Source organism: Ochotona curzoniae, unplaced genomic scaffold, assembly GCF_017591425.1.
Source record: "Ochotona curzoniae isolate NIBS_2020 unplaced genomic scaffold, NIBS_Ocur_1.0 contig_1014, whole genome shotgun sequence".
Lineage (NCBI taxonomy): Eukaryota > Metazoa > Chordata > Mammalia > Lagomorpha > Ochotonidae > Ochotona > Ochotona curzoniae.
The window spans coordinates 28,237,397-28,260,274 of NW_024464920.1; the positions used below are offsets into that span (position 1 = coordinate 28,237,397).

A 22,878-nucleotide genomic window follows, 5' to 3' on the forward strand; every position below is an offset into this window, starting at 1 on the left:
GATTTTATATACAAGATTCTGAAGGGTTATTGTTCTAATTTAACCTACTAAAAAGTCTAGTTTTTCCAAAAGTTAAGCAGAATAGGAAGCAGGAAAAGGCAGAGGAGAAAGAGAAGGAACATGAGGAGGAGGAAGAAAGGAAGTCTTTCCCAAAGAAATACAGCAAAAGCAGACTCCACCCACAGCCTCACCAGGTGGGTTGGGCTGCCCTGGAATGTAGTATTGAATATTGAAACATTTTCCCTCTGGACTACGTCGCATGGCACAAGTTCAGGAAAATGGAACAAGAAAACTGCCCACCTGGCACTCTTAGGAATGTCTGTTCTATTCCAGAAATGCCTCCCTGTCCTGCCAAGCCAGAACAGTCTAGGTGAGTGCTGAGTCAGGGCTTAGTCTTCAGCCATTTGTTGGTGTGAGAAATAAAAAAGGTAATGCAGGTATTCCTGTAGAAACCCAAGCCTCTAGATTTTTACTTATTAACTGAACAGCTCTGTTTGTATGCTGCTCCATGCCAGTTCTTAGGCACTGAGGCCATGAAAATGAATGAGGCATAGTTCTTCTTTATAGGAACAGACACCAAAAACAGCAATTACAGGCTTTGGAAGGTCAAGTGAAAAATACTATGGATATACATAGGCATCCCTTCAAGGAATGAGGCCAAAGGCAAGACCTGGCATGAACAACATTTAAAACAAGTACACAAGGGAAGGAAGGCTATGTGCCAGGAGCAGGGGAACCCCAAATGATCCAAAGATAAAAAAAGCAGGAGACATGGGAGCTGCAAGTCAGGCCATCCTGAGTTAAACAGTTCTACTAACTTTTCTGGGTCTCGTTCCTCATCTGAAGAGAAGCATTCACTGCTCAGAGGATGGTTAACAGACTAAATGACTATGGTGGTAAGCATCAACCTATTTCCGTGCGTTGGTACACAGGAAACTGCATCTCTGTTTGCTTCTCTGTGCCCTGTTTTTCCAAGAAGACAAGACTCAGAACAAAGAATGAATGGCTGAATTCAAGGAAGAGTGCTTTCATCCAAGCAGGTGATTAGGTGAAGGCTTAAGAGACAGGAATTTGCTAACTCTGTTCTGCAGCAGAATGGAGTTGAGGACCAGTGAAGTTCTTGAGGACCAGTAAAGTTCAGGACTAGTGGAGTTCTTGAGGATCAGTGGTCAGCTGGTGAGAAATTACATAATGGCTAAGGGCAGAGGAGAAAGAAGAGGATAGAAGGGGGAGGTTTTTTTTTTTTTTTCCAAAGATGAACCATATTTACAGATGTTATTTTTCTGACACCTAGACAGAGATTGTGAAATAAGCCAGCACATGCCTTTACTGGCTTGTTCCTTTGAGAAAGCATGGTGGGGTGCAGAAGCAAAGAGCACAGAGGGAGAGCACTTGACACGGTAGTTCCCATGTAAGAGTGCTTGGGCTTGAGTCCTGGCTCTGCATCTTGACTCCATCTTTTACTATCATACATGCTGCAAGGCAGCAGGTGACAGTCTAGGTATTTGAGTCTCTGAAGCCGACACTGGAGATCTGGATTGAGATCCAGGCTTTTAGCTTCGCCCTGGCCCAGCCCTGACTCTTATCAATAGTGAAGCAATGGATGGGAGGTCCCTGTACCTCTTTCTCTCTCTCTTTTCCCTGTCCCTCTCTTTTTCTCTTCCTTTATGCAAACAAAAAAATAAATATTTTAACTTTTTTCTAAAAATTAAATGGTAAGAACATTGGACTTAGAATTAGAAGACAGGTATGCCACCAACCCTGGAACTTCTCAACTTATTAGATCTGTCAACTCTTCAAGGCTCTATTTTTCAATGCATAAAGCACCTTCTTAGAATCATGTAAGAGGTTAATGAAAGAGTTTGGAATATGGAAGAGTAAAGAGGAAAATGGGCACTGGCATTGTGATGCAGTTGGTTAAGCTGCCCCCTAATGACACCGGTGTCTCACATAAGAGTGTAGGTTTGAGTTCTAGCTACTCCCCTTCTAATCCAGATTCCTGCTAATGTGCCCAGGAAAACAGTGGAGAGCGGCTCAAGTATTTGGGCCCCTGCTACCCATGTAAGAGACCACAATGAGTTCCTGGTTCCTGGATTTAGCTTGGCCAAGTGCCAACTGTCCCAGCCACTTGGGAAGTGAATCAGCAAAACAAGTAAATGTAAAAATTAGTGGCTGTGGGTAAAAGTCTGTTTTTCCTAACAGTTCCCTAAAAACCAACTAGGAGGACAGTTCCTGTGCTTTGTTTCACAGCCTCACTTCTTGCCCACCATTAAAGGATATGTCAGATTCACACAGAATCTACCTCTGCCAGAAGAAGGAAGCAGATTTCTGTCAGTTTGAGTCCCATGCAGCTAAAAAGAATAACCAGAAAACAGCATTTTACTACAGTAGGTTAATCCAGCACCTGAAATGCCAGCATCCACATTAATGCTAGTTTGAGTCCCAGCTGTTCTACTTCAGATCCAGCTCCCTGCTAATGTGCTTGGGAAGGCAGAAGATGGCCCGAGTGCTTGGTTTTCTGAACTCACATGGGAAATCTGGAAGATGCTGTGAGCACATGGATTTGGCCTGGGTGAGCCCTGACCATTGCAGCCATTTGGAAAGTAAACCAGGATATGTAAGATATCTTTCTCTCTCTCTCTCTCTCTCTAATAAAATTTTGTTAAAAATCTAGGAAACTGCCCAGCACAATAGCTCAATTGTCTAATTCTATCTGCAAGTGATAGCATCCCACATGGGTAGCAATTCTGTCCTGGCTGCTCTACTTCCCATCCAGCTCCCTGCTTGTGGCCTGGGGAAGCAAAGCCTTCGGATCCTGCACCTGTGTGGGAGGCCTGGAAGAAGCTCCTGTCTTCCAACCTGCCCAGCTCCAGCCATGTGGCCATTTAGGGAGTGAGCCAGCAGGTAGAATGAAGATTGCTCTCTCTGTCATCTCTCCTTCTTTCTTTAAAATCTTCCAATAAAACTAAAGGTTTTTTAAAATCTAAAAAAATCTTAATAAAAGGTTTGATTCTTTTTAAAGAAGTAGAGATATTTCCTTTCATTATCAGCCTAAAAGGTAGGTTTCCCAAACTCTGCATATCATGGTTGAATGACCTGTTTGTAATCATTGGATAGTAAGATCAGCAGATAACATTTTTCCATATGAATTTTTCACCACCCTAGCAAAACTGACAGATAAAAGATAACTGAGAGATAAAAGATCTGGTCAGGGCAGGCACAGTAGCTTACCAAGCCAATCCTGCCTGCAGCACCAGCATCCCATATCAGTGCGGGTTCATGTCCTGGGTGCTCCACTTCCAATCCACTCCCTGCTTATGGCTGCGGAAAGCAGTAGAGGATGGTCCAAGTCCTTGGGCCTCTGCACTCACGTGAGAGACCTGGAAGAAGTTCCTGGCTCCCAGCTTTTGATCAGCTCAGCTCAAGCCATTACAGCCATTTGTGGAGTGAACCAGCAGATGGAAGATCTCTCTCTCTCTCTCCTCTCTCTGTAAATGCTTTTCCAATAAATACATACATATCACATATATGTATGTATGTATATATAGTATATGTTTATATAGAATATATATATATATATATATATATATATATACAGGTTATAATAGGACATAGGTATGAGAGGAAAAGTTCTGCCTTTAAAATGGTTTTACAGGGCCAAGAGTGATAGCCTAGTGGTTAAATCCTCACCTTGCGTCTGCCAGGTTCATGTCCCAGGTGCTCCACTTCCCATCCAGCTCCCTGCTTCTGGCCTGGGAAAGCAACAGAGGATGGCACAAGACCTTGGGACCCTGCACCTGCGTAGGAGACCCATAAGAATCTCCTGGCTTCTGGCTTTGGATCTGCTCAGCTTGGGCCGTTGCAGCCACTTGGGGAGGTTAGGTCATGGATGGAAGATCTTTGTTTCTATGTCTCCTTCTCTCTGTATGTCTGCCTTTCCAATTAAAAAAAAATCTTTTAAAAAATAGATTTGCAGTCTTTCAACTTTTGAACTGATTACAGATTTACTGTAATATTTGTACAAAATGTGTTAACTTTTCCAGAGATGACAATAATAACAATGTATTCCTTTCAGCTTCCACCTTACTCCAAAGCAAGGAATACCAACCAAATGTTGGAAAGATGGAATTGAGTTTCCCTGTTCTGTCTTTTCTGAAAAATGTTGATTTCAAGGCCAACATGAAAAAGCTTTTGCAATAAGCGGAAATACTCAGTACTTTGTCCTTTGTTGCTTGGCAACTCAGGGCTATAAATGGATTTTATGATTATAAAGGCTCTGGAATTAATGTGAACATGTAAAAGTCGTAATAACTCCCTGGAGACAAGAGTATTTCCTTGAAAAGGAAATGTATAGATCAAACTATACAGCTTGTACTCATTCCTATTTCAAAATAAATTAAGCAAACAATTTAGTTCCTTCATACTTGCAAATACCATTGCAAAAATCAATAACTAGAGATTAGTTCACTATGTCAACATTCTGTCATCAAGTCTAACAACTGTAAGAGGTAGGTACATTTTTTTATTTGTCATCTATTTTTAAAATACATAGTTACTTATTTGAAAGGCAGTTACAGAGAGAGGGTGGATAGACAGAAAGAGATCTTCTATCCAGTGGTTCATTCCTCAAATGGCCATAACAGCTGGGAATGCATCAGATCTGATCCAAGATCCAGGAACTTTATCCAGGTCTTCCACATAGGTGGCAGGGGCCCAAGTACTTGAACCATCCTCTGCTGCTTCCTGAACACATCAACAGGGAGCTGGAGTCAAAGTGGAAAGCCAGAGCTCGAACCAGTGCTCACATGGGATGCCAGCTTTGCAGGTGGCAGCTTAACTTGCTGTGCCATGACAATGACCCCTGGGGCAGGTATTTTATCATCATTTTGCACATAGAGAAACCTGAAGCTGTAAAAGCTAAAGTCTAAGTAAGTAATCCAAGGTCACACAACTAAGAAGAAAGGAATCAAGAGTGAAAGCTGTCTACCACTGACTAGCACATCATAGCGTCCAATGAAATGTGTTTCTTGACTCCTCTAATATTTAAAGCTCTTAATAGTTTTAATTCAATGAGGGTGATGCTAATTCCAACTATCAAGTCACACAATATTCTTCCTAAACATATGACTCCCTTCTGCTGCACATGGCACTTGTGTCTTACATTGCTAACACCAGACTACCAAGTACTGGAACACCATCTTGCTGGGCATTTTGTCCTGAGTCACATTACACAAAATGACAAGGCTAAAAGTTCACATTTTCTATGCCACTTCTAAGCAAACCCAGCTGCCTAAATTCCCTCTGTAGATTTTTGTTATGCATGGAGCAGTACTTCTGAACAGTGTTGGGTTTCTTTTTTCTTTGCAGGCTGATTAGTGACTTCGTATTAGGGTTTCTGAAGCTGCCTGCACTGTAAACCATCAGCTCATCGCATAGTGCTAGAGCTGAGCCTTGCCAAAAGTGCCAGATGATAATAAAGGGCCAACTGCTCACAGTCCAGAATAGTTGTACATGCAAATTTTCAAAAAGAAAAAGTGTCCTGGCTATTTTGCTATTTTTATAGGAGCCATGAGTTCTGCAACTAACTTCCTCAAACTGCTCAAAAGACACTGTGTGTAGGACTGGGAAAATCAACCTGCAGCCAGCCAGTCTTCTTTGCCAACCCAACGCCCGAGAAACAATAGCTGTATTAGTCAAGGCACTGTACCTGACTTCTTTAGGTCTATTTCCTCCACTGTGAAATGATAAACAAACTGGCTATTTGTTGGTTCATTATATTGTACAAACTATGGATCAATATTGCCAAAGGTCCCAGAACAATAGCTAACATAAAATCAAGCAGTAGTATCCTCAGAGATTATAGGCTGCTCAGGGAGATCTTTTATACAAACTAACAGATATCTTAACTCTAGAATATTAATTATACTTCTGGGGTTTGCTCTATAGTGTGGTTGGTAAAGCCACCACCTCCAGTGCCGGCATCTCATATGTGTGCCAGTTCATGTCCCAGCTGCTCCACTTCCCATCCAACTTCTTGCTAACGGCCTAGGAAAGCAGCAGAGGACGGCGCAAGTGTTTGGATCTCTGCCCCCATGTGGGAGACCTGGAAGAAGCTCCTGGCTCCCAGCTTCAAACCTACCCAGTTCCAGCCATTTGGGTAGTGAACCAGCACATGGAAGTGCTCTCAATCTCTCTCTCTCTCTCTCTCTCTCCCTCTCTCTCAATCTCTCCTTCCCTACCTCCCTCACCCTCTCTCTGTAACTTTGCCTTTCAAATAAATAAAAACATATTTTTAAAAACAATTATGCTGTTTCACTACATGATAGCCATATGTCAGGTCCAACACTTCATTCCACTTAATTCTTACTGTGTGAGATATTACCTCCATTTGCTAGATGAGGAAACCGTCACAGAGAAAAACACTCATTTGCTAAGGCAACACCTGCAGAATGCAACAGAAATAGGATTTGCACTCAGAGCCATCTCATTCTTCTGCCCTCCTTGATGTGCACACTAGACTTGGGAGCTCCAACTTAATGACTATGACTGATAATGTTCACCTGATCTTCACAGTGGATGCCAGGCACCTGTGAATCGCAGCCTCAGATGAGAAAGATATGGCAATGAAACCATTCCTGTCCCATTATTGCAGCCCAGGTCTGTTCCACCTTGACTGCTTCATAGAGCCTGGTCCTCTATTCTCATGAAGGTTTGCAGTTTCTACTTTTCACCTCCTAAGATCTCCTGGTGACTTCCAAGTATTGATCTTGGCACCCAGCTCAGCTGGTGACCCAGTTTGAGTTTCAGCTTCTATGGACTTTGATTTCTGACCCTTTCCATCCAAAGTTCATGCCTCTGTCAGGTTTCTGCTGAGTTCCATGTCATCTCTGTGACCCACTGCCAGTAAAGAGCTCCTTTTAAAGAGCACAAAGTTCCCACGACAGGAAAACACCACAACAGAGGAGCCAGGAGTGATGAGGAGCTGTGACTTCCTTCCCAGAGTTGATTCAGATATTGAAATGCCTGCAAAGAAAAGGAGCATACACCCAGCTCCTGTGTTTAGTACTTTCTCTCCCACAGAAAGTGCTGGTCAAATATGTCACTTATTAAACACATATACCAAACCTTTTTTGAGCAGCTACTACAAGAAGGACCCTAAGTCTGCCAAATGAATGAGGCACAGTCAAGTCCTCACCTGGAAGTGCTCCCTGAGTCAGGGGAAACAGCCTTATAAACACAGAAAGCAACCTTGATGCTAAGAGTGCCAGTCTAAAGAGTTCACCCAAGTGGTGGAAAAGCATGGGGAATTATGCTTCTAACTTGGCCCAGGTGAGTTTGCCAGATGAAAAAGCAGGAACCAACATTCCAAGGCAAGATGCATCAAGACCACAAGGCAGAGCATACTCAGGAAATCACAAAACCTTCAATGGGAATGACTATGGACATAACAAAACGAGGATGGTGGTAAGGAGAAACATGTAGTCATGCAAGTACTATTTTGGGCCTCATTTAATCATTGTACAACTGAAACAATATTATACATTTCCCAGTTGCACCATTGCAGAGCAGAGATACAGAGTTTAAATAGCTTACCTAAGAACACACAGCCAATAAATAGTAGGTTAAGATCAGAAATCTGACCCTCAAGCATGCTCTTAACTCTCTACCATGCTGTTTTTCCATGGGCATATCCCTGGAGATAAGTTTACACTGGAACCATTGGCCTGAGGTCCAGGCATGCTGAGACAACAGACATGTCTCAGTACTGCACTTCTATCAGCCAACAGCAGTGTGGAAAGGGGGACAGCCCAGGAGGGTCTTGCAAGAGAAGAATTTTCAAAGTCATCCCAGTTTGCAATTGAAAGATTTCTGAGGTCAGAGCAACAGAATTTGGAAAACGACTAACTATAGTCCATACAAGTCAGTGATACTCTGGTTTCCAATTTGGAAAGAGCTATGATTTAAACATGTCATCCCCAAAATGTAAAAGTTGCCAATGTGATCATATCAAGAGGTAGGGTCTTTCAGAAAAGATTAGACCATAGACATCCCTATCCATATCCCATAACTGGAGTGCCCAAGTCCAAACCACAGTCCCACTTCTTGATCCAAGCTTCCGGGCAGGTAGAAGACAGTTCATGTTGTGCAGTCCTTGCCACCTAAATAGGAAATCCAGACTGAATTCTTGGCTCCCACAGTTATCTTCTTCCAGGTCCAGCTTTTGCAGACATTTTGGGAAGAAACAAGAGGATGGGAGATTCTTTCATTCTTTCATTCATTCATTCATTCTCTTTATCTCTCTCTCTCTCTCTCTCTCTCTCTCCTCCAAATGAAAAACAAAAGGAGGCCTCACACAGTACTCAGCCATCATGCTCTTGCTCTTTTCCCTTTACCATCTAAGAACACAAAGAGAAGGCTTGACCTTCAACTTGCAGTCTACAGAACTATCAGAAATAAATTTCTGTTCTTTAGGAATTTTATTTATTAAAATCTCATGGTACAGTATCCCAAAATGAAATAATCCAAGAAATTTGGGACAGTGAAGAGAACACAGAAAGTAGTGAAGACTGGGATCAGTGTAAGTGGATTGATTTGAGAAAGCTGGGAGACACCCAGGCCTGTACAAATGTATTTTAAGCAGTTGTGAATATGGATCTGGAACTGGCTGAAGAGATATTGGTTATGCTAATCCATGTGGTAAGCTCATGGTACACAAACAGAAGAACTTCAGAGTTAGATTGGGGAAGCCAGGACAACAGCTGATGGACCCTAAGCAAAGACAGAAAGGGTGAACAGAGAAGTAGCAGTGGAACTACAGAAGCAAACAAGGTCAATTAGGAGACATTTCGCCAAAGGGGAACAGAAGCCAGACGAAAATGAGTTGGAAAGTGAATAAAAGAGCAATGAAGATAATGAGTATTTTTCAGAATTCTTTGATGCAAAGGAAGGAAACAGTGATGTTTTCGAGTGGGGGCAGAGTTGAATGAAGTAATGCCTGAATTTCAATTCCTGTAGGAATTTCTAGTACCTTCTGTTTTTCCTTATATGGACTTGGATGTCAACTGTGAAAACATTCATTAATATTAACCATTCCTAGCAGCATGTGAGGACTAAGGAATAAATGTTGATTCCCTGCAAGGAGTTTTTCTTATTAGATTGGGTTGAGCCCTGGAAGCGTCTCTGCCAAGGGCCTCTGGCAAGGAACGCTGAGCAACCCCAAGGGATAGGAGGGAGCCCAGGGAAAAAGGAATGATTTCTATTCCTGGTCAGGTGAGCTTCTCCGAGAAGAAGCCACCTGCTTTCCTGTTCCTGCAGGTAACAGAAAGAACAGATGCTCAAAAATACTTTCGTTTTTTATTACAACATTGGTTTGGTCTAAATGTCTTCACAATACTGTTACGGATAAGAACACAGAGGAAACAATTTCTTCCTCACTGCATTCTTAAAATCATCATCTCACGCTAAAAAAAAAAAAGGTGGTATTCACCACTAGCTCACTCTCCAAATCCCCTCCACCTGAAATCAGGAGCCAGGAATCCAATCTGAATCCCCTCCATGAGTGGTAGAATCCAGGCTCTCTGACATGGGATACAAGGTGTCTACGCAGCAGCTTAACCTCTATAGCAAACACTTCTAATCATACTGTCAAATCACTGCTTTCACAAACCTGAACAACATTTTGAGTAGAATCTGTAAATTTCTCAACTCTTTGATTGCTGAAATGTGACCCCCTGGCACACCCCCCTTCCCACCATAGGCTGCTCCAGGTGCCAGCTCCTCTGGGAGGAGCAGGAGAGGGAAGTATCACTATTCGGGGGCCACAGCACTCACTGGTCCTTAACCCGTCCTGGGTCCTGGACTTTGCTGAGCATCTGAAGGAATCTAGAGTATCTTTACCCATAGGTCTGAGTGCACATTAACACTTCTTCTTACCCAGTTTCAAAGAATGCCAAGTGACCCCCTAAACCTCATCTCAGCTCAAGGACTCTGGACAGAAGGCAACTTATCAAAAGTCAAAAGGAACAACTTCCTGGCAGGGCTTTTGACATTATTTATCAAAAATACCTTAAATAAAAATTACATGTTCTGGGCCCAGTGGCATGGCCTAGCGGCTAAAGTCCTTGCCTTTAACATGCCAGGACCCCATATGGGCACCAGTTCTAATCCCGGCAGCTCCACTTCCCAACCAGCTCCCTGCTTATGGCCTGGGAAAGCAGTTCGAGGACGGCCCAAAGCCTTAGGTTCCTGCACCTGTGTGGGATACCCAGAAAAAGTTCCTGGTTCCCGGCTTTGGATCGGCACAGCACCAGCCGTTGCGGTCACTTGGGGAGTGAATCACTGGACAGAAGATCTTCCTCTCTGTTTCTCCGCCTCTCTGTATATCCGACTTTGTAATAAAAAAATAAATAAATCTTTAAAAACAAATTCTATGTTCCGACAATTCTATTTTAGGAAGATCTGAGTGGAGCAGTGGAATGCTAATCACAATACATGTTTAACAGTATAAACACAGAATCTTCCCCAATGAGCAATAATAAGAAAGTTAAATTATGTTTTCTCATCCACATGCTTCTGGGGTCTGAAAGTGAAAGATGTGTCCTTGCTCTCCATTGATTTCCTTCCTCTCTCTCCACCTCACTTCACTTGGAACATGTGTCCAACAATTAGGTTACTGCTGGCAGGAGCACCAACCAGCTTCCTGCTCTGTTCCTTTGTCACAGAACTTGACCACAGCTTGTTCACTTGGTCTTTCCAACAGTACGCTTGCATAACTGCTGTTGCTTCAACACCTACCCAGAGATATCTCAGTCTCTCGGAGTCTTTTGCTCCTCACTTCTGAATGTCTTGTCTGCCTCATCTCAGGCATCTCTCCTCATCCTTCCCTAGACCAAGGCATCGCCATTAGCCACATGGCATGCTGATGTCTCGGTTTCAAGCATCTCTTCTCTGACCACTCATTGACACTATTCTAATAACTCTCACACCAGCTGGGAACTCCCATCCAATAATTTTCTTCCCACTTTCCCATAGTTCCTCAAGCCCTTTGTCTCAACACTTCCTTTCTTCCTCAGCTCACATAAGTGGTCCTTGTGACAATCTTCATCAAGGCTTGTATCTCTCTTATCTTTTCTCCTGTGGAATTCACCTGGGAAAACTTCAACTGAAGTGAAACCAAATTCTTTACCCATTCTTGGACTGCACCTAAGCAGCTGAATGCTGCTGAGAACATCACGCAAACTCAAAGTAACTAATGACAAAGCCCAGGCCCAACCTCAACTGACAATTTTATCATCTCCTTAAAACAGCTACTTTTTCACTCTTTGTAGTGAGCTGAAAAGTGGCCCCCTCAAGAGAGATGCTCACCCTGAACCTGTGAGCGGGATCTCACTTGTGAAAAGTCTCAGCAGTTAAGTATCTTAAGATGAGATCATCCTGAGTTAGGATATGCCCTAAGCCCAAACACAGGCATCGTTAGTAGAAGGGGAAGATGACAGCCATGGAGAACAAGGTGTTATAGAGACAGAAACAGATACCAGTATGGTTTGCAGTAACACCAATGATGGCCAGCTGCCACTAGAAGCTAGGATGGGCATGAAACGCATCTTCCTCTAGGGCCTGCTGAGTGAATACAGCCTTTCCAACAGCTTGAATTCAGACTTCTGGCTTCCAGAACTGTGGGAGAATACATGTCTGTTGTTTTAAGCCTCCCAATGTGTGGTAATTTATTGCAGTAATCCTAGGAAATCAACATGTTCTCTGAGAAGGTAAATGCCTTCTTCTCTCCCCTAGCTCTCAGCTGGCTCCTTCCAACCTCTAGCTCCCACATGACCTATGACCTGGCACTGGTCATTGTCTAGGTCTCAATTCCAATGTCACCTTTTCTAAAGTCTTTCCTGGTTGCCTTAGCTCAAGGAACACACTCCTCCTGTCATCAGCCACTTTATACACCATCGCCAGCCTTTATTTTCTTTATAATTAATGATGTTTATATCATCTTCTAAATTTATCTCCTTATTGTTTTCTTCATTTGGCTAGGAGGGCCCTGCTCATTCACTACTGAGTCCCTAGCCATCAGCACAGACCCTGGCTCATGAACGACATGGGAATATTTTTGGATTGGCTGACTAAACACAGGAAGAAATAAATGATGTAACCATGTGTAATCACTTGCAATCACTTACTATTTGATGACCCTGAAAATGAGTTGCTTCATTTCTATCAGGCTAGCATTTCTCACAGAAGAATAAAGATCCTTGAAAGAGTCACTTGGATGGGAATTGGGAAGATGATAATTATGTATCAGTAAGAAATTAATGGCTAACAATCATTTGTCTCTCTGTACCAACCATGGTGCTTCCCAACAGCATTCTTATTTTTACTGGAAAGTCAAATTTATAGAGAGAAGCACAGACAAAGATATTCCATCCACTAACTCATTCACTGAGTGGTCCCAAGAGCTGGAGCTGAGCCAGGAACTTCTGAGCTGGTGCCCATATGGGATCCCAGCATATGCAAGGCAAGGACTTTAGCCACTAGGCTACACTGCTGGTCTGGCAGCAACGTTCCTAACCTCTGATGACATTAGATAGAAATGCTCAACAATTCTAAACTGCTGGCACAATTTGGCTGGTGCTTCTTGTCTTTGATAAGGTTTTAAAGATTTATTTTATTTTTATTGTAAAGTCAGATTTACAGAGAGGAGGAGAGACAAAGATCTTCCATCTGATAATTTGCTCCCCAAGTGACAGCAACGGCTCATGCTGCGCCAATCTGAAACCAGGAGCCGGGAATTTCTCCCAGGTCTCCCACACAGGTGCAGAGTCCCAAGGCTTTGGGCCGTCCTCAACTGCTTTCCCAGGCCACAAGCAGGGAGCTGGATGGTAAATGGGGCTACTGGGATTAGAACTGGTGCCCATATGGGATCCTGGCACGTTCAAGGTGAGGACTTTAGCCACTAGGACACCATGCCAAGCCCATTTGGTAAGCTTTTATCCTGTCTCCAGGATGGTCTAAGCTTCCCTGATAAAGGGGCTGCCACACAAAAGACCAAGTTCTTGCTTCTGTGGAATCATTTCACATAATCCATGTCAACAAATTGACCATGAAACCAAACCTATCCTTGGAGGAAGTAACCTTCCCCACTCATGTGATCAAAGCTGCTTCAGGGTGTTATAAAAGTGCTTCAAATACAAGGTTCTACAGAGCTGGCCTATGTGGTTTACCATTTGCTTCCTCTGGACCACCTCATTTGATTGGATCAGAAAGCAGAGGGCACAAGTGTATTAGGGTTTGAGAAAGAGAGAAAGCAGTGATTCCAAAGTGAACCAGCCCTAGCAGTGGGCAGCTCAGCAGTTCACAGTGGCTCATCCCTCTCTAGAACTCAGCAGCATCAGCCAAGGTCGGTTTTGTATCTCGGGGAGACATTCATGATACACTAGGACCTCTCAGAAAAGTCATCATTTTAGTCTGCTAATCATGGAACTCAGGATTTCTACCAACTGGTAATACTTTATCACAATCACCACTGTTTTTTTTGGACCTTTTTGCTGTTGAGAAAGTTGTCCCAAATCTAGTTAAAATTTAATGACTGCTTGTTTATTTTTGAAATTCAGAGAGATAGCTAGAGATCTCTCATCTGCTGTATCTTCTTTCTTCCTATCAATATTGCTGCGTATCTACTACACTCTGACACCACAGGGCGTTATTCTGAGTTCCACCTCTCTTGTACTCAATAATCCTGCTTCAGTTTCCTTGATATCTTTCTAGATTCATCTGGTCTGGTTGGTTCCTTCAGGGACTGCTGTTCTGCCAAGGAGTCTTCAGCTTTTAGCCCATGTTCCTGAGCCCGAGGAACCCCCAGAGCATTCCTGGAGTGCTTGTGGACAGCAGATGGCTTTGCCTTCTTGACAACCCTGCTTTAACAATCACTACCTAAGGAATTTGAATCTGATGCAGACAGGCAGGGAATGCTGGAAGCTTGCATGGCAGCATCTTCCTGAGGGGATTACTTTGTTTTCCCTCATATCTCAACCTGTCCACAGCGTCTGGTACTACAGCTGCCTCCACAGCCTCCCCACCAAGGGAAGGAGCTTCCATCTGTCTGTTTCCCTCCTGGGTCCTCACCTGCATCTACTCTACTCAGTATGGGCAGGAACCTCATCTGCATTCATGAGCAGCCAGGGAACATTTGCTTTAGGACACTACAAAGGGAATGAGTAAATCATTTCTCACCCATTCAGAAAATTTCCTCCTCAGACAGTAAAGTGAATGGACAATATTCTTTTCAAATGACTTAATAAACTGCTCTAACAAGCTTAGAAACCAATGATGAACCTGATATCAAGGTAGTCTGAGAAAAACATCCAAAGTTCTTCAGGGAGACAAATATTGACTCTAACATTTTAGCTACCAGAAATAAAAATAAATTCAGGTTTGGGATTTACTGTACTTTTTTGTTCATTTTAATCCAGAGAGTCCTTGGAAGGGTTAAGTGACATCCTAATGTAACGTGACTAGCACAGGGCTTGGCACACAGTCAAAGCTCAATATCAGTGTTGCTGTCAATTTGGTTTGAATGAGCTGACATCGAAAGCTTCGCAGTTAACCTAAAACTTCTCAAATGTCAACAAATGTAGGTTTTTTAAAGCACAAATTTCATTTTCATATAGACATTATATGAACATACATCACAGATTTTACTTAACTATATCATTAATGAAAGAACCAGGAAGTTATATGAATTCAAAGGAGAATTCAAATGATATAATATATACAATTCATTCCATGATTTTATTTATATGCATATAAATAAAATATACATAAATCATGTACATATAAAACATGTTATTAATTGTATATAAATAATATTTCAGATGATACTTATATATAATGATGGAATATATCAGATATATTTACCATAAATTTATTCATAATATTTCTCCCCATGTAAAATAAAATCATGAAATGAATTAACTAATAAAAATATAATAACTTTAATGAGAACTATTGATGCCCTGAGGACATAATTTATTTACATATCTGTAGATACAAAGCATGGGCATTGATATCACTCATCTACAATTCACAGGATCTTTAAAATAGCTCTAATACAAAAGAAGGTACAAATTCCAGAGAATCTAAAAGCCAGAATGATGTGGTTCACACACAGTTTACTAAGGAAGACATCTAATAATCCTTTCATCTATGTCAAAGACTTTTACAGCCTTTCATTACACATGGCTCTTAAAAAGGAGAGATTTTGCTGAATCAAGCCAACTTTGTTTAAACATACATTTAAACATACAGCCCTCATAATCTGATCACTCATAAGTAATTACTTTTAATGCATAACATGTACTCATGCATGTATTTTCCTATGTATTTGTATATGCACGTATGTATTCAGGGTCTACAAATAGTTTGCATTATGAAAAATTATATATGGCTTTTATAACTTTTTACATTGTAACTAATTTATCTTCTATTTCCTAAGAGCTTTTAAAAAAATGTGACAAGCAGAAAAATCTTCCACCCACTGATTCACCTCTATTTGACCAGACTGAAATCCATTTCATGTTGGTGGCAGGGACCCAGCAACTGGAACTATCACGTGCTATCCCCCAGGATGTGTGCTAGCAGGCAGCTGGAGTTAGAAATGGAGCCAGAACTCAAACACAAGCACTCTGACATGGGATACAGGTACCCCACGAAGCTGTCTGATCACTACAACAAATGCCACTCCATCCAGGAATGTTTTTAAGCCCCCTTGTGTATATCTACTATAACTTTTCATTGTTTTTTAAAAATTGGCTTTAATAAACTTTGCTGCAGAAAACTCCATTCAGTTGTGCTATATATTCCAATTTGTAGCTTTCCTCTTTAATATCATAAAAAGTTTTCTTATCATTATTTTGAAAAGCTACAAAAATTCCATTATGATGAAAAACCATAGTTAAAAAAACTCATCTGCTATGATCATAAATTTAGTTTCTGGCAATTCTTTAGGTGTGATAAATCAAAACATGTGTTTCTTCTGATATCAAACAGTTCAGAGATCACCTGGGCTTTAAGAGGTTGCTGCGATCCCTGGAGCACCTTTGGGCCGTCTTTGACTGCTTTCCCAGGCCACAAGCAGGGAGGTGGATGGGAAGCAGGGCTGTCGAGATTAGAACCAGCACCTATATGGGATCCCGGCACGTGCAAGGTGAGGACTTTAATCACAACGCTATCATGCCAGGCCCAACCTTGGATTTCTTCTATGGAAAGTTTTCAACAGAAACAGTGACACAGTGACATATTGACAGGAGCATGGCCTGCAATGACTGGCCTTCCTTGTTAGAGCACTGTGTCTACTTCTGCTGTCCTAATTCTTAGGTAAATCTGAAGAAATTCTAGAGAAAGAAAATCATTAACATCTAAGAGAGAGGCTTCAAAATCCTACAACCTGCATTTAAAGGCAGTTTTTGTTGGACTTGATATAGAGTTGGTGCTCAGTACTGGCTGAACAGAACATAGAGTTTAAAAAATTGATAATACTGTCTGATTTTCATGGGACAGGAGCCACCTACACTCATGCCTGTTTCTTATTTGTAAAATCTACCGTCTTTTCAGGTATTTACTCAAAGGTAAAGTCAGGAACAACACTGACCATATTATAGTCTTTCTGAGAAGAATTGCCTCTTCTCTTCAAATGAACTTTAAACCAGCAGAGAGTTTGGTTTTGGACTAAGGAGCGTAGGAATACTATTAATAATAACAATTATCATATTTAACAACAATGAGATATTGCAACAAGCCACATCCAGGATTTGTAGAAACTACATCCACAGGGAGCTTTAAAAATAACACAAACAATGACAGTGTAAGGATCTGATAGATCTACGAGTTCTTCTAGAAGTCAGAAAGTAAACCACATTCTCTTTTTTCAGGTCTTCTCCAGCTCTGGAAGAAAATGAAGTAGATATCCTGTACTCACTGAAGTAAATTGAAGAGGGGACAGAAGCTGGGCACAAAAGTTAAAGCACTGGTTAGGACAGCTTATCTCACAATAAAGTCTGAACTTGAGTCCTGGCTCTGACTCCCAATTCCAGTTTCCTGATGACACAGACCCTGGAAAGCAGTGGTGGCTCAAGTAATTGGATTTATGCCACCTTCATGAGACACTGGGATTGAATTTCAACTTCCTGACTTCTCCTGGTCGAGTCCCAGTTGTTGTGGGCATCTGGGGAGCACAGTATGTATGGGCGCACTCTAGCTCTCTACCTCTATCGCTATTTCTAACTCTTTTTTCCCCGTCTCTCTCTGCCTCTCAAAAAGAAAAAAAAAATGTGGTGCTTTCCCTAAAAAAAAAATTAAAAACTGATACAATTATGTTGTGAAGCTTGCTGCCTACTGCTCAAATAAAAGTTCTGCAGGATATAAAGTCAGGTGGTAGCAATCAAGCAAGATGGATGCGCCTATCATGTGCCAATCTTAACCCAGGTGGACAGTGCCATGTGGCCAACTGTCAGAGATGGAACATTCAATGAGTTAGATAGTAGGATTGAGATAACATGGTAAATACCTTGATTTTCTTTTCTTTTCTGCCCCTTCTGGCAATATCCAAACTCCCAAAACTACCACATCATGCTGATTCCTTCTAAGAGTGATCCAAGAATCTCAAGTCTGTCTAGTTCTTGTTCTGCATTCAGCAAGGTGTTTGATCAACTCCACTCAACCTTTAAACAGCCTTCTTTGCTGAGCACAAGAAATGCAAAAGCACTTTCTCGGGTTCCTCCTACCACTTCTGTATAGCTTCTGTGACTAAGCAGGAATCCCTTTGGTTCTTTCATATGCCTCCTTGGAAATACCTTGAAGAATGTAAAAGCAATGGGCACATTCTCCTTCCCAGGGCAGTCTGATCATGGCTAACTGATAAAGACCAAACCACACTGGTGTGGACACCTAAAGGTGTCCCAAGAAGACAAGTCTTTGCTTTTCAACAGTCCTACCACCAGATTAGTAATACAGTTACACAGGAGATCCCATTTTAGCTTTTTAGAAGGAAGAAGACCCGTGTGACCATGTCCCATGGGATGCCTCTCCCTTAGGAAAAAAAATTATTCTACTGAAGAATCAGACCATTACTCAGTTACACATTTCTAAAATGCTAAGAAAATGGAAAAACGGGAGCAGGACAGGGAGGAAAAGTGTTCTTTTGCTGTTTTATATTCAATTATGTTGAGAGAAAAATATTTCAATTAAAATTTTACATTTTTCTTATGCTATAAGCAATAACTTTAGAGATAAGGAAAATCTATAATTTTTAAGATGTGCAGAGGTATAATAAAATCTAGCATAGAGCAGGGGCAGATACTAGAAACAAATTCAAGATAACCTCAGAGAGTTCAGGGGGAAATAGTATTAAAAATTATTTCGGTGCAAAAGTCTTCTGAAATTCTTTTCAGAATTCAGACTTTTTTATAAGACACGTTATCCATGCACTTTTTAAAGACCTTTTGTATGCACAGATTTCAATTTTTTTTTTACACCAAAAACCCGTATTTTTCAATTCCACTTTTTCTACAAACTATTAAAAGTACTCTACCCTACGCTGAACCCCTGTTGCTTTCAACCAGGCTGCATTGATGGAAACCCTGTATCAAAAGAAGAAAAATAATTGCCCCTATCATTGATTTTTGCTAACTAGGCACTAAGTAAACGCCACTTCCTATGTCAGGAGAGTTAATCTAAGTATGATAACATTCCACTAAAGGCAAAGTTTCAATGAACCCCAGAACAATGGAAGCGTCAATGCCAGCAGACATTTCTCGAAGGCAGCAACCTCAAGCTGGAAACTGGCTTCTTACCTTCAAAGAACTGCTGCAGAGCCTCGTGCTCGCCTACCACGTCCATGGTGCTGGGATCCTGGTAACTGTTCCCTTTTAAGACAGGGTCCTCAGACTCCCGGAAGTGCCACCCTCCGGATCCAGAGCCTAGGAGTGATCCTGAAAACGTTTTGTTTTCTTTTTATTGGAGTGCAGCATGTCTTCAGCCATCTGCTTGTGCCAGGAAGTTGGCCGAGTTCTCAAAGGTGACTCTCGAATGAGAAGGATATGCGTGGCGTTGGGACAACTGGAGAAGGGGGAAGTAGCAGCGAATCCATCTAGCTTCAGGCTGGGAGCAGCACCCACTCTGCCTTCTGCCTTTGTTTTAAGGACCTTTGTCCTTGGTGACACATGTAATTACATAAATGGGCAATAAATACATAGTCTTATCTCCTATGTGTTCTTTTACACCCATCAATTTCTATCTCTGTCTTTATCAATCAGATCCAGTTAACTACTACCAAGATAAGTTTTTTTTTTCCCTAATCAAAAAAGGGGCAAATCAATATAATGACTTTTATAAATACCAAAAATAGCAGATTATTGTAAAAGGCTTGTGAGAATGCATAGCTAGGATTTGATAAAGATTTCCAAATTTACAGCACAAACTTAGATTCCTCAATACACTATGGGTTTACTTCCTCCAGATTTTTTGTTAAAAGTGTAAACCATAATATATGAGAAGTCTCTCACACAAGCAATAAAAACTGCATTACAAATTTAGTAATTCTTACAGCTGAATATATGGTTCATTGTGAAATAGTTTGTTTTTACTGTTCTGCTATAATTTACACAGTAATAGCCTAAGAAGAATATAATTAGGAAATTAAACTACTCTATTAGCCCTTTGCTTTGTTCTTCTCTCAATTTGTGCTTTGATAAAAATTATGAAACGACAGAAAAATTGAAACACTATCATGAAGTACTCATTTATTCCTCACTTAAACTTACTAATTATTATTGTCTTGACATTTTTGCATTTTCTCTCTTAAGATATAAATATCCCTTTTCTCTATTCGGCTGAGCCATTTGGAAATGAGTTGCTGGTAACTTGACATAATACCCCTAAATAAGCCAGCATGTGTCTCCTGACAGCAAAGCTATTTTTCTACCAGGAACAACATCACCATTATAGCAAAGAAATGCAATCAACTTAATACTGTCATCACATGTATAATTTCCACCATTCCAAAATTACTTATTATGACCTGGCATTTTGATCAAGGATGCTATGAATGCTAAATCACTTTCTGTTGACTGTATCTTTTTAAAATATAGAACAAAAACATCAAGACATCGCAGGGTGCCCCAAAAGCATTGACAATTTTTAGGTATGTTCAAAAAATGTTTTAAATCTCTTTTGAAAAACACATTTTGTCCCAGGTCAATTTGGGCAAGTCATGAAATTGTTTGAAAAAAACAATTTCCTACTTGTTTCAATTCAACTCATGTGAGGCTACCTGCTGGGTACAGGAGATAAAAAGCTAATGTACCTGTTCCAGGTTCAAATTTAGCGAATGAGACAAACCCAACGAACTATAACCCAATTCAACTATAAGATCCACAGAAAACATCCCAAGAGAACCAAGAGAAGAAAGATTAATCTAATCTGCAAAAACCAGAAAAGTGGGGCCTGGTGCCATGGCCTAGTGGCTAAAGTCCTTGCCTTGAACGCACCAGGATCCCATATGGGTGCCGGTTCTAATCCCGGCTGCTCCACTTCCCATCCAGCTCCCTGCTTGTGGCCTGGGAAAGCAGTTGAGGACAGCCCAAAGCCTTGGGATCCTGCACCCGCATGGAAGACCTGGAGGAAGTTCCTGGCTCCTGGCTCTGGATCAGCACAGCACTGGCCGTTGCTATCACTTGGGGAGTGAATCATTGGACCGAAGATCTTCCTCTCTGTCTCTCCTCCTCTCTGTATATCTTTGTATTATAAATAAATAAATAACCTGGAAAAGTACCACAAAGAACTAGGATCTGAGGAGATGGCAACAGGTTCTATAACTTTAGGAACATGAGCAAATGGCTTAGAAGGAAAAGTTCACAGTGGGTGCTGAGTGTTTGATGCAGTGAGAGGGATACTGGAACAACAGGCTAAAGGAGGATCCTGGTAGATTCTGGAAGTCACCTAATCCCCTACATTTTCACTGTAAAGGTATGTATTGACAATTTCTATATGAGAGAGTATGGGGCAATGCACGACATAACGACACCCAATTGTAAAAAAGAAAAAAATTAGTGATTACAATTACTGATTGCAGCAGTAACTAAAGTTAAACCAGTTCCAAAGCTACTATGAGAATCCACTTTAGCAGTAAAAATGAAACCAAAAAAAATGAATAAACAAAAACAAAAACACAAACAAAAAAACCCTAAGGTTGGAGCCAGTATTATGGCATAGCCAGTAAAGCTGGTGCCTGCAAATCCAGCATTCCATATTTTCGAGGTTTCAAGTCCTGGCTGCTCTATGTCCAATCAGGATCTCTGCTAAAGAACTTCAAAAGGCAGAAGAGGATGGCCCAAGTGCTTTGGCCCTTGACACCCAAGTGGAAGATCTGGAGGAAGCTCCTGGCTTCAGCTTGGCCCAGGCCTGGCCACTGCAGTCACCTAGGGAGTAAGCCAGCAAATGGAAGTTTCTTTCTCTCTCTCTAACTCTTCCAAAGAACTATACAAGTCTTTCTTAAAAATAAATACATAAAATAAAGCCAAAGAATATACAAATCTTTAAGAATAAAATAAAGCTTAAATCAACAAGAAAACAGTATATTGATTGAATCCAGGAAGCAAGAATGAAATTGGTGCAATTTTTTAAAGTGTTTTGATGCCTTTCAGTAATATGGCAGCTAAAATGCCTAGACCATGCAGCTTCCAGCCACACTTCCAGCCCACTGCTCTGGAAGTCCATGGAAGTAACTCCCACAATGGAATCCAGCACCAGATTACAACTCTGGGTCCTATCTGAAATACACCCAAAGGCTCCACATTCTCAATTGCAAAGGAGTGGTGGGAAACATCAGAGAGGACTGAGCTGAAAAGCTACGGTTAATGTCACAGTCCCAAGCTCATCTGCTTCAAGGGACAGCAAAGTTGGTAAGCAGGTCAAAATAAGCAAAACTACTCAGTGACAACCATGTAAGGATATTAACCCCCAGCCTTGGTGTCAGAACATCTAGAAAAGGCAGGAAACAAGCAAACCAGACAGTGTGTATTCTGCTAATGGGCGGGGAAAGCCAGCTGCGGAGTGATGTCAGTGAACTTCATCCAAGCACTATCAGTCAAGAATTTGGGCTCACTGTTCCTGCTAAGACAGGAGGTGAACTGAGTAGTGCTGGCTCATGGACTGACCCACTGGTATGCGCGAAAACTGGCACTCGGAGGGATTCTGATGGAGGAACCTGGGCAACTCCTCTGACAGAACACAGACCCTGCAAGTAAGCGCAAGAAGCATGGAGGGAAACAGCCCAGAAGAGGTCATGGACAGTGTCCCACTGGCATACATTTGGCATGGGTCAGGGGCAGACCAGGCTAAATCAGTTCACGTCATCCACTGGCAAATCCAAACACTGGAGCAGAGTGTGGGTCGGGCCAGGTTAGGTTGCGACAAAAGCAGTATACAACACAGAATGCCAAGGCGAGGCTGCCTGTGCCAGATGTAACTGCAGCACCCAACCAGCAAGCGTGAGAATCAGGAAGGGAGGGGCAGAGCCAGCAGGGGAATAAGGGGTGGTCCTCTTGCTGGACAGCTACTCCCACTGGAGAGCGTGAGCTGGGATGGGGGCAGACCAGATTAGGCAGGGTTACAGCACCTGTGTGCCTCATGTGGACCAGATCAGGGAAAAACCAAGCTGGGCTGATTATTCCTACTGGTGCAATCTACAATTGGAGTGGGTGAGGGTTGTTGAGGCTTAGCTGCAGCATCAGCTGGCAGAAGCTGGCACTGGGGGCTAGTTCTGTCAAGTCAAACCATCTGGAAAGTGCATAATCCAGGAGTGGGAGTGGCCTGGGAGGAAAT

At 41.8% G+C, this 22,878-nt stretch overlaps 1 protein-coding gene across 1 annotated transcript in view; it reads right to left on the reverse strand.

Moving 5' to 3' along the window:
• The window catches only part of MYRFL (myelin regulatory factor like), a 112,890-nt gene extending 93,996 nt beyond the window's left edge, over nt 1-18,894 (reverse strand). The window contains exon 1 of the mRNA XM_040978215.1: nt 18,849-18,894. Within this exon, the coding sequence (XP_040834149.1) occupies nt 18,849-18,894 (46 nt within the window). The remainder of the gene's footprint in view (nt 1-18,848) is intronic.
• Between the last annotated feature and the right edge of the window lie 3,984 nt (nt 18,895-22,878).